The sequence below is a fragment of the Stomoxys calcitrans genome, chromosome 5 (assembly GCF_963082655.1).
Source record: "Stomoxys calcitrans chromosome 5, idStoCalc2.1, whole genome shotgun sequence".
NCBI lineage: Eukaryota > Metazoa > Arthropoda > Insecta > Diptera > Muscidae > Stomoxys > Stomoxys calcitrans.
In genome coordinates this window covers 100,359,891-100,377,858 of record NC_081556.1, presented here as the reverse complement: position 1 = coordinate 100,377,858, position 17,968 = coordinate 100,359,891, and the positions used below count along the sequence as shown (strand labels likewise).

General features: G+C 41.4%; 1 protein-coding gene across 5 annotated transcripts in view; it reads right to left on the bottom strand.

The window, feature by feature from the left end:
• Nucleotides 1–17,498, bottom strand: part of LOC106087759 (uncharacterized) — a 127,194-nt gene extending 109,696 nt beyond the window's left edge. Inside the window, exons 1-2 of one of the 5 annotated variants that reach the window (XM_059369140.1) lie at nucleotides 17,343–17,498; nucleotides 6,093–7,691 (exon numbers count right to left, since the gene is read on the bottom strand). In XM_059369140.1, coding sequence (XP_059225123.1) covers nucleotides 6,093–6,500 — 408 coding nt within the window. In that variant the 5' untranslated portion in view covers nucleotides 6,501–7,691; nucleotides 17,343–17,498. The other 4 variants (XM_059369141.1, XM_059369142.1, XM_059369144.1 and 1 more) reach the window with 4 other exon arrangements.
• Nucleotides 17,499–17,968: the final 470 nt, after the last annotated feature.

The following is a 17,968-nucleotide window of genomic DNA, read 5'->3' as shown; positions in this document are numbered from 1 at the left end:
GAGATCGATTTATATGGGAGCTGTATCGGGCTATATACCGATTCAGGCCATAATAAACACGTATGTTAATGGTCATGAGAGAATCCGTCGTACAAAATTTCAAGCAAATCGGATAATAATTGCGACCTCTAGAGGCTCAAGAAGTCAAGATCCCAGATCGGTTTATATGGCAGCTATATCAGGTTACGAACCGATTTGAACCATATTTGGCACAGTTGTTGGATATCATAACAAAATACTACTTGCCAAAATTTATTCAAATTGGATAAGAATTGCGCTCTCTAGAGGCTCAAGAAGTCAAGACCCAAGATCGGTTTATATGGCAGCTATATAAGGTTATGGACCGATTTGAACCATACTTGGCACAGTTGTTGGATATTATAACGAAATACTTGGTGCAAAATTTCATTCCAATCGGATAAGAATTGCGCACTCTAGAGGCTCAAGAAGTCAAAACCCCAGATCGGTTTATATGGCAGCTATATCAGGTTATGGACCGATTTAAACCATACTTGGCACAGTTGTTGGATATAATAACAAAACACGTCGTGCAAAATTTCATTCCAATCGGATAAGAATTGCGCACTCTAGAGGTTAAAAAAGTCAAGACCCAAAATCGGTTTATATGGCAGCTATATCAGGTTATAAACCGATTTGAACCATACTTAGCACAGTTGTTGGATGTCATAACAAAACACGTCGTGCAAAATTTCATCCCAATCGGATAAGAATTGCGCACTCTAGAGGCTCAAGAAGTCAAGACCCAAGATCGGTTTATATGGCAGCTATATCAAAACATGGACCGATATGGTCCATTTACAATACCAACCGACCTACACTAATAAGAAGTATTTGTGCAAAATTTCAAGAGGCTAGCTTTACTCCTTCGGAAGTTAGCGTGCTTTCGACAGACAGACGGACGGACGGACGGACATGGCTAGATCGACATAAAATTTCACGACGATCAAGAATATATATACTTTATGGGGTCTAAGACGAATATTTCGAGTAGTTACAATCAGAATGACGAAATTAGTATACCCCCCATCTTATGGTGGAGGGTATAAAAATGCTTTTTTGAAAACCTAAATTTTGTTATTCTTATAACACTCCCTAAAATGCCAATGGCATCAGGGTTGTGCTAAGAATTTTTGCAACATATTGTTAGCGTTTTTTTTTGTTTTTTTTTAATAAAATAAATATTAACAACCATAAATTTATATAGTTTGTCATGCTTGGCATGACAGCTACAATATGATTTTATTGCTCTTTTTAATTGAAACGAATAGTGCTTAAGTACCATCATTACAATGCAGAAAAGATCACCAACAATGTATATATTTGCATTTACTTAACGATTGCAAGAGAATTGGTGCAAATTAATGCAAATATATTTTATATTCTCATCAAACTTACGATGATGTCATAAGGCATAAGACTTATGCCTTATGACGTTCATGAAGCTCACCTTCAAAGTATAAGGAGTATGTCGTACTGACACATATACCCATCACTATAAGAAATCACAACAAAATCAGGGAGTTTTATTTGCTCCTAGCAAAATCCAGAAGCTGGTGTCTCCTGTAGGACGCAAGGGAACTGGATTCCCCAGTAAGTCTTGTTATGGAGTGTTCGAACGAAGCTTTTCTAAAGGCTTGTACAGAACGGATACCGTCGCGCAAACCACACAGGCAGTAATGGTCGTACTCGGATCTGAGAGGGCTTTTTTAAGGCAGAGAGAGAAAAATAAGAGGACTGAGATGAGCATCGCAAAACCCTAGTAAGATTTAAAAAGAGCAAAGATGTATTCCAAGGCGAAATTCTGTGAAGGCCACTAGAGAGGCATCTAGGTTACGCAAAGTGCTTTCTATAGATTCAAGCACGCCAAACTCCCTGAGGACGGAACTAATACCCAGAGTGACGAGGAGAAATTGAAACTACTACTGTAGGTACACTTTACGCAAAGATGAGGTCGCCGATCCAGACATCACAATACACATGGGAGCGTCCTCTGCGGAAGTTCTCATCAGTAACATAGGCACCAGAAACGGTTGTCACTGGTATGCATTTGTCGGAGACTATTAGGAAAATTGTGTCTGAGCCGAAAATCCGAAGGTCGGCAATCCGGACATCACAACACATATGGGAGCGTCCTCTGCGGAAGTTCCCATCAGTAACATAGGCACCAGAAGTGGTTGTCACTGGTATGCATTCGTCGGAGTCTATTAGGGAAATTGTGTCTGAGCCGAAAATCCTTTGGGCGATAAGAAGTTTCGGCTCCTTTAAGTCGCCAGGCCCAAATGATGTACCAAAATGCAAATTTTGCCCATGAACACCAATGAACAGGGGCAAACTTCTTACATATCAATGAGTGCAGTCCGATTCAAGTTTAAGCTCAATGAAAAGGGGCCTCCTTTTTATAGTGGAGTCCGAACGGCGTGCCGCAGTGCGACACCTCTTTGGAGAGAAGTTTTACATGGCACAAATGTTGCCAGCATTAGGAGGGGAAAACCACCGCTGAACATTTTTTCTGATGGTCTCGCCAGGATTCGAACCCAGGCGCTCAGCGTCATAGGCGGACATGCTAACCCCTGTGCTACGGTGGCCTCCCGGCCAAAAGTGACTGAAATCCTATTATCCCGTCTACGGGGGTTCGAGAGTGACTTAACAGTAGACCACAGCTTGCCTGAACCTGTGCCTAAGTTATATTGCTTCAAGTGTTTCAGCCACAAATTCCGATTAGGGCTTGCCGATTCTGGAGTTAGTGCGGTCCGTACAACGAATCCCATCACGCTCGTCTGCGAGTACCACTGACTGCGCCGGGAAATTTGGCCGTACTCGCTTTATACCAGCCGGTATTCGACCAGCTGGTATAAAGCGAGCGGCTGCTGCGTTAATAATGTCTCAGAATTTCCTCTCGGCAACTAGCACATCCGAGGGGAATGTCAGTTCACTGAAGCGGCGTTTGGTGTACCGTCTGAAGCCAGCACAATCGGCCTTCTTCTGATTGATATTGAACGTCCGGCGCTCAGAGATTATGAAGTCGGGTGGTCGATCGATGGTGAGAATTATGTCGAGGTGGTCTGAACTCAAAGAGATTGACGGCTTGCCAGGATACGTCACTCAGAAGATCTGGGGATGCAATGGAAATGTCTGGCGAGCTGCTACACCTCCTCGTAATCCTAGTGGGGGCATCCTCATTCACCGTGCAAAATGTGAAGCCTTCAATCTGCCAAAGCTACGCCCCACTGGTCGTTAACTGTGATGCGCATTAAAGTCCCCTAGAACCAGGCCCACTTAAGTCGGGCTTGTAAGCCTGGCCGTAAAATGAGACACAGCTACACACCGGCAGTATGTACACGTTGTATAGCTCTATCTCGGGAGCAACGGACCTGACTGCTATTCCCATGCATTACATGCAGGGATCACTAGCGCCAGGCGCAGGCGAGATGGGTATATATTGCATGGAATGGTGAATCACGAAGGCCGATTCCCCACTTCCATTCCTTGTGGGATCCTTACGTATCATATTGTATCCGTGACAACTGTGCAGGCTGCAGGTGTTGGTCAGCTTTGTCTTCTGGATCGCCGCAACCAATATGTTCTTCCGGCTCATAAAATCCGCAATCTCATCGATCTTGCCAAGGAGACAGTTGCAATTCAATTGCAAAAATGATACCCTTTCCGGCACTGGCCTGGCAATATTGGAGCTGCTGTTGAGTATATTATATATAATACCTTTCCCGTATTCAGAAATCGACGACGAGTGTTCAGAAATCGACGACGACAACGCTTGTGACCCATTGCTGTCTATGATTCCACAGCACCTTGGAACATATCCACTATGACTATACTCCCGTAGTGATGTAAGGCCAGAGCAAGATCGGAAATGTACCCACTCCATGCAGCGGTTACACCTGACCGACACCGACCGATGATGGAGGCGGTTCAGACAAACCAAACAGAACCAGGGTCCGGGGTTCTTTTCAATCTCAGCGTGTGGAGAAGGCACTCTGGGATGTGCCTCTCCCATGACGAAAAAAAGGACGAACACTTACACTGAGGCGGCAGCCCTTGCCGATGAAGAATTCCATAGGGTCAATCCGGTGCGTATAATCGGTTGCCATGGGATTGTATATAAAATGGATATAAAATGGTCCTCCGATTTGACTTCTTGAGTCCCTAGAAGACGCATTTGTTACCCAGTTTGGCTGAAATTGAGCACGTAGTGTTCTGTTACGACTTCCAAAAACAATGCAAAGTGCGGTGCATATCGGTCTACAACCTCATATAAATCCCATATAAACCGATTCCTTGATTTGACATCATGAGCCCTTCATTTATTCGCAATTATTAATCGATGTGGCTAAACTTTTGAGCGTAGTACTAGAAATCACGCTACAGTCTTTAAAAATAGAGATATTGAGCTGAAATTTTGCACAGATTCTTTTTTTGTCCATAAGCAGGTTAAGTTCGAAGATGGGCTATATCGGACTATATCATGATATAGCTCCCATATAGACCGATCCGCCATTTAGGGTCTTGGGCCCATAAAAGCCACATTTATTACCCGATTTTGCTGAAATTTGGGACGTTAAGTTGTGTTGGCCCTTCGACATCCTTCTTCAATTTGGACCAGATCGGTCCAGACTTGGATATAGCTGTCATATAGACCGATCCGCCGATTTAGGGTCTTGGGCCCATAAAAGCCACATTTATTATGCGATTTTGCTGAAATTTGAGAAAGTGAGTTGTGTAAGGCCCTTCGAGATCCTTCTTCAATTTGGGCCAGATCGGTCCAGATTTGGATATAGCTGCGATATAGACCGATCTCTCCATTTAAGGCTTTGGGCCCATAAAAGACGCATTTATTGTCCGATGTCGACGAAATTCGGAACAGTGCGGTAAGATAAGCCTCTCAATATCCTTCTTTAATATGGCACAAATCGGCCCAGATTTGGATATAGCTGCCATATAGACCGATCTCCCGATTTAAGGTTTTGGGCCCATAAAATACGCATTTATTGTCCGATGTCGACGAAATTTGGATCAGTGAGGTAAGCCTCTCAATATCCTTCTTCAATATGGCACAAATCGGCCCAGATTTGGATATAGCTCCCATATAGACCGATCTCTCGATTTAAGGTTTTGGGGCCATAAAAAGCGCATTTATGAACCGATTTTGCTGAAATTTGGGACAGTGAGTTGAGTTAGCCCCTTCGACATCCCTCTTCAATTTGGGCCAGATCGGATCAGATTTGGATATAGCTGCCATATAGACCGATCTCTCGATTTAAGGTTTTGGGGCTATAAAAAGCGCATTTATTGTCCGATGTCGCCGAACTTTGGGACAGTAAGTTAAGATAAGTCCCTCGATATCCTTCTTCAATATGGCACAGATCAGTCCAAATCGGAACATATTTCGATATAGTTGCTATGGGGCAACAACTACGGAGGCCAGCGTAGCGCAGAGGTTAGCATGTCCGCCTATGACGCTGAACGCCTGGGTTCGTTTTCCCCTCCTAATTTTTGTTTTCCCCTCCTAATGTTGGCAACATTTGTGAGGTACTATGTCATGTAAAACTTCTCTCCAAAGAGGTGTCGCACTGCGGCACGCCGTTCGGACTCGGCTATAAAAAGGAGGACCCTTATCATTGAGCTTAAACTTGAATCGGACTGCACTCTTTGATATGTGAGGAGTTTGTCCCTGTTTCTTAGTGGAATGTTGCATGGGCAAAAATTTGCATTTTTTTGCTATGTGGCATAAGGTATGCATTTTTCACCGGATTTTGACTAAAGGTGGTTTACATATATACCCGCTGTAGTGGGTATCCAAAGTTCGGCCCGGCCGAACTTAACGCCTTTTTAATTGTTTAATAAAAAATTTAATTGGCTACATAAATTAAGATTAAGGAACAATAAATCAAAGTCCAACATCCATCAAAATTTATTTAAGTGTTTAAATAAAACCAAAACTCTCAAGGGAAGAAAGAAAATTTGCATAAAATTTAAAAACTATATTCCAGAACAAAAGCGGGAAGAAAGAATCACAATAAGAAAAAAAAATACTTTAAGTGGCTTATATCACTTACCACATGACCATTGTAGTGAATTTGGTGTTTCCGTGTTATATCAATAATGTGATGGTGGTCAGCACCTGCTGTGGTTTTGCCATCATTCGCATCAGCTGGCGTGGGTGTAGGTGAAGCGTGCCACAAACGGTGTTGGAAATCTCCCACATCATCATCATCATTATTGTTGTGGTCATCGCCTTCGCCATCGTCATCATGAACATTTCCATCAGCCACCACCTCCTGTGCTATGGCATTTCCATGACCACCAAGTGAGGGGTTATTTAGATGCTTGGAGCCCACTGGGTTGCCCGCGTTGGCAACATTTGTGTGAATGGTTGTATGAGGTGTGAGAGATTCGGCGTTTGTAAAACAATTGTAAAATAAAGCGATTAATAAAAACAAGACAAAGCCACCGGTTGAACACATTCTATAATCCTTTTGTTTAGGTTTTTTAATATTTTTCAGAGGTGCCTTCCAATATGGAGAGAGAAGAGGGTTTTATAATGAAATGAAAAGTCAATATTTTCCCAAGATTTTTTTTCAGTTTTTCTTTTTCTTTTCTCTGTAGCTGCGGGGGTCTGCTCGTTTACTGCAATTTTAATTGCCCTGTTTCGCTTTTATTAGCCTATAAACATTCACAATTGTGGTAATCGAATGAATTTGAGCCAGTGCTCGTTGTTGTTGCTGTTGCGGTGGTTGCAGTTGTCACTGTGCTATTATTGCTGCTACTCAAATCATTTGTTAACATTCCACAACATTTTGCCATATTTTCGCCTCTGGACTTGCCACAATGTTGCACTCATTCTCTTCTTCGGTTGCTTCTTTTTTTTCCAATAAACCTACAACATAACAACAACTGCGATTTGATTTCACATCGAGGGAGAAAAAAAAAAGTGAATGTTAGTGAAGTCCAAATGAATGCACAGCAACGATCAAATGAAAATGTTCAGAGGTGCGCATGTGCTCGCATAGATTTTAACGGCAGTTAATTATTTGTAAGTTTATGCACTAATTAATAGTTAGAGTGTGCTTAGTTTACTCTTGTTTAGGTGAATTTTTTTGTTTAAATTTAGTTGTAGTACTGCGGCTAACGATAACGGCTGAGATGTGATTGGAGGTGTTGGCGGTGGTGGTGGCGGTGGTGATGGTGTAGGTAATGGTGCTGCTGGGTGTGTTGTTGCTGTTGTAAATTGCGGCTGTGGTTTACGGTTGTTATTGTTTGCGTTTGTGTTTGCAAACTGTGTGGCTTAGATGGATAACTAGCTGCTATCGTCTTCTAAGCCAGAATCGCGTTCGTTGCTTAAGTCTTTTGTTTTATTTCACTCCATATGTGGCTGCATACTTGCTGTAGTTTTTATTATCATCGTTTTAACTTTTTTTTTATTTTTTTGCTTCAATAATTTTTGTGCGGTTGTTTTTTTAACTCCCTCTTTGTGCTAATTCAGTGCATTTAGAAAATTTCTTTTTCTTTGTACCTATAAAACGTTATCGAAATTATTTTTCTTTTTAATTTTTTTTTGTATTAAAAAATTTTAATTAATTTTTGCTACATAACTTCTGTGTAATTTACAAGTTTTTCTTTTTTGAAGTTGACAGTTTCGGTTTTTTTTTATTTACCTATACAGTTAAAAAATGAAAATGATTAATAGCTTTGTGGTGATTAACATGAATGTTCATTAGGTAGCGCCATTTGGTGTTGCATATTTGTTTTCTGTTGTTGCTTAACCAAATCGCTTTGGTTTATTTCTTTGCCAGGTTTCAATTGTCTGTCTGCCTGGATGACTGTGCGCTTAAGTCTTATGTTTGCTACTGCAACATATTGGGTTGCCCAAAAAGTAATTGCGGATTTTTCATATAGTCGGCGTTGACAAATTTTTTCACAGCTTGTGACTCTGTAATTGCATTCTTTCTTCTGTCAGTTATCGGCTATTACTTTTAGCTTGCTTTAGAAAAAAAAGTGTAAAAAAAGTATATTTGATTAAAGTTCATTCTAAGTTTTATTAAAAATGCATTTACTTTCTTTTAAAAAATCCGCAATTACTTTTTGGGCAACCCAATATAATTTTTGTCATGTAAACGTTTTATGGTTTTATGACAAAATGTTCAGTTTTGATATGACTTAGACATGAAAATAGAATTAGGCTTAAACAATTTTTGCAGTATTTCTGATAGAAGTTGCATGAAGGATTGCCCGAAAGACATGAGTGTAAAATTTGTGTTTTTTTGGCATAGCGATAACCTTGTCAAAAAATTTTAAGTTAAACACGTTTCTTGTTCATGAAACAAAGTTTACACATTTTTATACCCACCAACATAGGAAGGGGGTATACTAATCCAGTCATACGATTTGCAACACCTCGAAATAATGATCTGCAACCCAACATAAGGTATATAAAGGGTGATTTTTTAGCTATTGTCTTTTTGGCAACACTGGTTTAAACAGCTCACGCACGTTTCATGTTTTGTTTCACTGTCAAACATCTTCAGTTTGTTCTATAATTTAACCGTGAATCGTCTTACACACGAACAAAGCTTGCAAATTTTTGAATTTTATTATGAAAATGCGTGCTCTATTAAGAAAGTTCATCGCACACTTCTTCTCCTTTAGCGAAGAAACTCATTTTTAACTCAATGGGTACCTAAATAAGTAGAATTGTCGATTTAGGAGTGAAGATCAGCCGGAAGCATTGCAAGAACTACCAATGCATCCAGAAAAAGTCACAGTTTGATGCGGTTTATGGGCTGGTGGCATCATTGGGCCGTACTTCTTCAAAGATTATGCGAATCGTAAAGTAACTGTGTATGGTGAGCGCTACCGTGAGATGATATCCAACTTTTTTTTGTCCAAAATGCAAGAGCTTGACATGTGGTTTCAACAAAACGGTGCCACATGCCACACAGCACCCGTAACAATGGACTTATTGCGAGGCGAGTTCGATGAACATTTTATTTCACGTTCGGGACTGGTCATTTAACCGCCTAGATCGTGCGATTTAACGTCTTTAGACTATTTTTTGTGGCGCTATGTTATGGATGGCCAATAGGCCGAATCGGTTCAGATTTGGATATACAGGGTGCGCCAGAGAAACTCACTTATTTGAAAAAACTACCGAGCGGTGAGTTGGGCGCCCAAGAAAGGAAAGTCCCCAAGTTTGTCTCTCTCCCCAGTCAGTTGCCAACATGCTCTGGTTGAGGGAGTAGCGGGCCTTTGGCGTAGAGAGCTTCTTTTCTTGACTTGCATGACATGTGGTTTCAACAAGACGGTGCCACATGCCACACAGCACCCGTAACAATGGACTTATTGAGAGGAGAGTTCGATGAACATTTTATTTCACGTTCGGGACTGGTCATTTAACCGCCTAGATCGTGCGATTTAACGCCTTTAGACTATTTTTTGTGGGGCTATGTTATGGATGGCCAATAGGCCGAATCGGTTCAGATTTGTATATACTACCGAGCGGTGAGTTGAGCGGGGAGAGGTGCCCCAAGAAGGGAAAGTGTCCAAGCATGTTTCTCTCTCCAGTCAGTTACCATCATGCTCTGGTTGAGGGAGCTGAGGTCCTTTGTCATAGAGAGCTTCTTTTCTAACGGTCGCTGACTTGTTGCTTTTTATGGGGTTATTTGAAATCCCTAGTTTATGTCGATCGACCACGGACCACAGAACACCTCAAGAACAACATTCCCTGGCGAACCCTGTTAAGTTCCTTTAAAAAGAGGATGCGGATATTAATCCGCCCCATGTCACTATAGACATACACCTAGTAATCGGCTTGTTGTGCGCTCTAAATACTAAAAACCGTAACCTCGAAAATAGAAAATCTAAGTTAGAAATTCCGTGCTACTTTCAAAATGCAAGAGCTTGACATGTGGTTTCAACAAAACGGTGCCACATGCCACACAGCACCCGTAACAATGGACTTATTGCGAGGCGAGTTCGATGAACATTTTATTTCACGTTCGGGACTGGTCATTTAACCGCCTAGATCGTGCGATTTAACGCCTTTAGACAATTTTTTGTGGCGCTATGTTATGGATGGCCAATAGGCCAAATCGGTTCAGATTTGGATATACAGGGTGCGCCAGAGAAACTCACTTATATGAGAAAACTACCGAGCGGTGAGTTGGGCGCCCAAGAAGGGAAAGTCCCCAAGTTTGTCTCTCTCTCTCTCTCCAGTCAGTTGCCATCATGCTCTGGTTGAGGGAGCAGCGAGCCTTTGTCGTAGAGAGCTTCTTTTCTTGACTTGCATGACATGTGGTTCCAACAAGACGGTGCCACATGCCACACAGCACCCGCAACAATGGACTTATTGAAAGGAGAGTTCGATGAACATTTTATTTCACGTTCGGGACTGGTCATTTAACCGCCTAGATCGTGCGATTTAACGCCTTTAGACTATTTTTTGTGGGGCTATGTTATGGATGGCCAATAGGCCAAATCGGTTCAGATTTGTATGTACTACCGAGCGGTGAGTTGAGCGGGGAGAGGTGCCCCAAGAAGGGAAAGTCTCCAAGCATGTTTCTCTCTCCAGTCAGTTACCATCATGCTCTGGTTGAGGGAGCTGAGGTCCTTTGTCATAGAGAGCTTCTTTTCTAACGGTCGCTGACTTGTTGCTTTTTATGGGGTTATTTGAAATCCCTAGTTTATGTCGATCGACCACGGACCACAGAACACCTCAAGAACAACATTCCCTGGCGAACCCTGTTAAGTTTCTTTAAAAAGAGGATGCGGATATTAATCCGCCCCATGTCACTATAGACATACACCTAGTAATCGGCTTGTTGTGCGCTCTAAATACTAAAAACCGTAACCTCGAAAATAGAAAATCTAAGTTAGAAATTCCGTGCTACTTACAAAATGCTTAATTGTTTTCCATGTCACGACCCCACGTTGGTTCATGTCTGGTTCATGCCCACGAAAGCTGGGCAATGACCAAGGAAATGCTCCAACATCTCATCATCTTCCCCGCATGCCCTACACAAGCTATCACTTGCCGCACCGATTTTGCACAAGGGATCTCATAGTTCTATGTGTCCCGTTATGATACCGAAAGCTATACCGACCGCCTTTTTAATACCTTTCAGTAATAGCCTCATCTTCTCACAATCTATGTGTCCCGTTATGATATCGAAAGCTATACCGAGCTCCTTTTTACTTCCTTTCAGTAATAGCCTCATCTTCTTACGATCCGGATTTCCCCAAAGGATTTTCGCCGACACTTTCCCTATTCCACATGGTTACAAGCGCATTCGACGCACACGCCCTGAACCTGGAAGGCTTCGGGTTAATCATCTTTCTCATTCCCAGTTACTCCGTTAAGTACCGGCAACCAAACGATGCGGATCGTGCCATCCTCAGAGAAGGTGTTAATCTTACATCCCAAGACTCTTCTGAATTTACTGTTCTAGTTGTCATAGCCCTTATGGCCTTTATGGCGTTTACTATCCGTAAAGATGTTCATACTCAACGTCCTTGGGTTAACACCCGAATATCCACCTGTAGGAGCGTATTATAGTCAGGCAGTATTAAACAGAAATCATTTCCTGGGTTCTCAATATAGACCCAGGCCCACTCTGTCCTCTAGCTTCAATCCATCCTTATAACATGATCTTCCACATGGCAATACTAGGGTTCCGTCAATCCAAAAGTGTGCCGCTGGCTGCAGTGTCTCGCCCTCGACCTCAAATCTCGTCTCAAGTATCTGAAACATCTTCTATTCCTTCCAGGTTTCCTATCGTCGCCTCTATTATACCGCCATGGTAAGAGCTGCTCCCATCCTCAATCCATTCTCCCATGGCCTTAAGTCTCATGGCGGCAGTCGCACTTAATCTGTATGTCTATGGGTCGGATATCTAGAATAGTTTCCAGTGCTCTAGAGGGCGTGGTCCTTATCGCTCCCCCTATGCCAAGACAACATGTTCTCTGAACCTGTTGTGTGGTCATTATGTTGCATTTTTTCTCCATAGCAGCCCACCAAACTACTGAGGCGTGAGTAAGAATTGGTCTAATCACGCTCCTGTAGAGCCAGTGGAGTATCCCCGGATTCAGGCCCCATTTCAAGCCTACGGCCCGTCTACATAGTGCCCAACATCTGTGAGCCTTCTTAGTATGCTCCTGAATGTGACACTTCCAATTCAGTTGCCTGTCCAACTGATATCGAAATCGTTTTATTGAGGAAACGTTCGGTTTCCTCGTGAACAGGCAGATTTTAGTCTTCACTGGGTGAACATTGAGACCTCTGGGTGTATCCCAGTCATATGCAAGATCCTTTCAGCCCTTCTTCAAAGCTGGTTCGGATCCTTACCCGTTAGAATTATTATAACATCGTCTGCATAGCAGACGGGTTCAAATCTCTCCTCAGTCAGCATTCGTAATAGGTCATTTATGGTGATCACTCATAGGAGTGGCGTTAAAATGCCCCCCTGTGGCGTGCCTTGTGCCACTTTCTCCCTTATATTTCTGTCATGAGACACACAATTTATCCGCCTGTTCCTTAGCATATGGTTTATCTTTAAGGTCTTTAAGGACCGGATCCACCCGATACTGGTTTAAGGATTGGATCAGTTTGTCGATCCGCACATTGTTAAGCCCCCTCGATGTCAATGCATACCGCCAATGTGTACTTCTTGCCCTTCAAGGATTCTTCCATTCCATACACAACCTCGTGCAGGGCAGTCCCCACCGACCTTCCCTTGACATAGGCATGCTGTTTGTAATTGAGCAGTTCGCTGGATGTTCTACTCCTTATCATGGTGTCCACAATACGTTTCATGGTTTTGAGTAGAAAGGACGTAAGGCTTATGGGTCTGTAGGCCTTTGATGTCGCATAACTTGCCTTGCCGGGCTTGGGTATAAATATCACTCTTGCCTCCTGCCAGGCTTTCGGAGCATATGCAAGTCCCAGACACACTGTGAAAATTTGGGCCAGGTGTGGCTTTTGGTCTATTGAAGAGATTTCTTTTCTTTAGACCAACCAGCTCTGGCGTCCACCATGGCGGTCGCTGTTTGCCCCTTGGCTTGGCACTAGGGCATGCTGACACAAGCGAGTCATTCAGGACCTTCGTGATCCGCTTGACCATTATGTCTATATCCTGCGCAGTTGCCACTTCCTTTTCTGGTCTAGAAGGGATTGACGTGCAGAATTTGTGCCGAAATTTATCCCAACCTTTCTTCTGTTTAGCCCAGGGACCACTTCTGCAGTATTTTCTCCAAAGCTGAGACTTATATAAGGATGATCAGAGAAGCTGTGGTCATCCAACACGTCTCAGTCGCATATTCTTGAGCTTATATCTTCTGATACAAAGGTAATATTTTGTGCCTTCTGCCTCTTCCTGGGAATAAAGGTCGTTTAATCCCATTCATTAAAATAACCCAGATCTGAGGGAATCCTTGGTATCCAAGCATGCGCCATTGGTCAAGAGGGAATATCTTCCTTCTGGACTAAATATAGTGCTGCATCTGGCCAGATCTCACCAATCTTCTTTAGCGCACAACGATACATTTCAATTGAGTGTGACCATCCTGCATCGTCACAAGCTGGAGGAGACCCAGGAAATTACGCAAGGACATCGGAGTATACGATGACAATCCATTGACTATCCCACTGCAATTATACAACCCTGTTCTTCTCCCTTGTCGATAACTACCATCACCAAAATGTCCCTAGCGACATAAGGAAAGGTGCTTGGACCCATCTTACTATTGTTCGCCGTAGTTCTTTTAGGCATAGGATGCCCTCGAGGTAACCGCAGAATAGGTTTGGCCTTATCCTTAAGACTCGAACCAGGTGTCTTCGTCAAAAGCCCCTGTTGATCAGTCGTCTGTCGGCTAGTGGAGCCTGGAGCAGCCGCTCCACCAGTCGAGGTTTCAGTGGCAAACAATATGTCCTTCTACATTAACGCCGAAAATATTCCATCAGCTCCGGGTGACATAAATGGTTTGAAGCTCCTCAAGGATTCCTTCACCGTTAATTCTGTAATGATCAGCCTTCGATCAACATCATTATTCAAAGATTCAGGTGTCTTCGTGAGTCCCGTCGTATCCTGTGAAAAATGGGTTTCAACAAAAGCCTCAACATGTCCTCCGTTGCCTCTGCTCTCACTCTCATGTCGTCTACTAACGTTTCAGTTTGGACATGGGTTTTTGAGAGAAACTTTTTCATCTTGGCGGCTTCAAGTGTTCATTAACGCTTTCGACCTGTTCGCAGAAAGGCTTGCAGGAGGCACGTTTTCCCACTCTTTACTTTTTTCCTGCTCTGGTAATCTTATTGTATTCCTGGAGCCGTGATTAATACACATTCAGGGCTTTTCTTGGGCTTACTTTCTTTCCCGAAGAGAACAACTATCTTCGAAAGACCCCCAGTGCAGTCGTAATGCTAATGCCCTAATCCTATAAACAAAGGTAGCTGTGTTACCAATATTAAGTGTTATTAGGTCGTTAGTATTCAAGAATTCCGACAGGGCTTGGACCCGCTTATTATTGTTGCTACTACTTTACAGAACTAATAAATTTCTAACAGAATCAACGCACAGTGGGATAGAATCAAAAACTGGCGATTTCTCACAAAAATTCGAAAAACTGCTTGAGTTCTCAAAACACAAAGTCCAGATCGCGAAATTGGGCTAATGATTTTTTAACCCATATGTCCCTAAAACCCATGCAAAAAATATTTTGCACCAAGTAATATTTGTAGTCTCCACTGAAAATTTACCAAAAAATGGCGATTTGGAATCTATCTTTACTCGAAATGGGTATTTTGGGTATTGCTGTGAAAATTTTCGGCAGTATTTAGCCCCCCAGCTACAATATTGCACAATTTGTCCGAAATTTTGCATGTAGTGTTTTGTTATGACTTCCAATAACTGTGTCAAGTACGGCCAAATTCAATCTATAACCTGATATAGCTCCCATGTAAACCGGTCTCTCGATCATCCTTGTTCGATTCCTAGAAGTTTTAACTTGTGTTGGATTGACAGAAGTTTGGTATGTAGAATAAAATTATGCCCCACAACTTAATTTATTATACCCTACACCACTACTGTGGTACAGGGTATTATAATTTAGTGGATTAGTTTGTAATACCCAAAAGGGTGATAGACCCATTGATAAGCATACCGATCGACTCAAAATCACTTTCTGATTCGATATAGCTATGCCCGTCTGTCTGTCCGTCTGTCCATGTTAATTTGTGTACAAACTACAGGTCGTAATTTTTATCCGATTATCTTCAAATTTGGTAAGGGCATGTTTTTCGGCCTAGAGATGAAGCCCATTGAAATTGGAAAAAATCGGTTCAGATTTGGATATAGCTCCCATATATATGTTAGTCCGATTTGCAGTAATACTGCATTAAAATGGTCATTTATTGACCGATTTTCTCGAAATTTGGCAGGAAGGGTTTTCTTATGACTCCCAATATTACGGGTGAATTTCATAGCAATCAGTTCAGATTTGGATATAGCTCCCATATATATGTTCGTCTGATTTGCAGTAATACTGCATTAAAATGGTCATTTATTGGCCTATTTTCTCGAAATTTGGCAGGAAGGGTTTTCTTATTACTCCCGACATTATGGGTGAATTTCATAGAAATCGCTTCAGATTCAGATATATCTCTCATATATGTATATATCGTCCGATTTTCACTTCTAGAGCCACTGCAAATGCATTTATTAACCAATCTTCCCAAAATTTTGTACAACGCTTTCCACGACGACTTCCACAATGTCTATAAAGTTTGCTCGAAAACGGTTCATATTTAGACAAAGCTCTCATATATACTCGTCGGATTTGCAGTAATATTGCAATCAAATGGTCATTTGTTAATAGATTCTCTCGAAATATGGCAGAAAGGACTTTCTCTTGCTTCTCGACATTATAGATGAGTTTTATAGAAATCGGTTCAGATTTAGATATGCAAAATTTGCTCATGAACATTTCATATAGTAACAAGGGCAAATTAGATATAGCTGTCATATGTTTATGTCGCCCAATTTTACCTTCTAGAGCCACTGCAAGAGCATTATTTGCGCAATCTTGCCAAAATTTTGCACAACGCTTTTCTCGAAAAGTACCATATTATCAAATTTTGGGTAATTTGCAATAATGATGTCATTGGTGAACCATAGTTATTTCAGTTTGAACATATTAGCTCGAAATGTGATACGGATTGTTTAAAAACCCATCTGAAAACATCCGGCGAGGTCCTTCAAAACTGGTTCAGAATAAGACATAGATCCCACTTTCAACCTATAGGATAGGTGTAGGGTATTATAAAGTCGGCACTGCCCGACTTTTGCCTTTCCTTACTGGTTTTGTATACATTTTTAGCAGAATCCATGGTGGTGAGTTCACAAGATTCGGCCCGGCGGAACTTAGCATGCTTTTACTTGTTTCTGATGTTCTCGCCAGGATTTGAAATCTGGCGTTCAACGTCATAGGCACACATGCTAACCTCTGCGATACGACTCCTTACGAAAATTAATAATAAATATTCCCCTCTTTAAATAAATTTAAAAAAAAAAATTATTCAAGCTAAATGTAACCTTAAAAAAAACATCAAATCACAACCAAAAAATAAAATAAAAAACATTCGTTTAAATTTATGCATCTCATAAATTAAGAAAGAAAAGGCAAAAGCTACCTTCTTTCCTTGCTTTATTTTTGGATGACAAATATATTAATTTTCATATTTTTCTGTTTTCATTAACTTCACCCAAAAACTCCGGCCAAATTTTATTCCATCATAAAAAAGTGTTTTTAAATCTCCAAAATCATGGCGAAAAAATATAATTTATAATGTTAATACCTGAAGCGTAACACATTTTTTTCAGTTCAGTTCGGTATTTTGGTGTATTTTGTTGTTTAAAATTTTTGTTTCTACATGGCAGACAGATTGAAACCCGAGCAATATGAAAACTCCCATAGCCAGTGCACATAATTTGTTAGAATAATTTGATAGGGAGTGAGGTGGGGGTGGGGGGTAGAAAAAAAGATGGGCTCTTTTTCAAATCCATTGTGGGTTTTGTTGTTTTTTTAATTATACATAGAAATTATTTCAGGCACTCCATTATCTTTGTAATTCTTTTTTAAGGTCACCAACACATATTTTTTTTTTTAATTTTTGAGAATAACTTCTTTTCACAGTTGTTAGCTAGTTTTCATTTCTTTTTCTTCTCTTTTTTGTTTGCTTTAATTAATTAATTGTGTTAATTTTTTTCCTTTCAAGCGATTTTCCGCTTTTTGCATTGCCGTTACAAGAACACACATACGTTACAATTAGTTCTTCTTCTTTCCTTAATCGAGATCAGAATTTTTGCATTTCCGTATTGCCAGCGTTAAAAGTTGCCGCGTCCACCGTTTTGCCACAGCGCCGTTTCAAACGCGAATGAGCCACTCATCGATCATGTAAAGGGGAAAAACTCTTCTGCATGGAAATTGTGTTCTGCTTTAAATTGCCGGCAACAGCCAACGCTGCTCAATGGCTGTGCAAAACAGTATCTCCTCTCTGCTATACAAAAACAACAGCAAAATCGCTAAACAACAACGACACCTCCAACATCGGCTATGCCCCCCCCACACAACACTTGCATAGAGTATAAAATGTGCACACATTTCCCACACACACACATGCACATACTCGTCTACAGAGAGCCACCAACCGAATGCTTTGCATTGAGGGAGAGGATCATTCGTTTACTTTCGTTTGTTGGGCAAACAGCAACAACAACAGCTTATGTTTAATTATCATCATTATGATGTTGAACATCAGCAAAAGAGCAAACAAAGTTCTTAAACAACAGCCATCGCCAGTTGTAGTTATTGATAGCCGGGTGGTATAATTGCTTTGATAGTAATTGAAAATTAAAGTTGTTGCTATTGTTGTTGTTATTTTTGT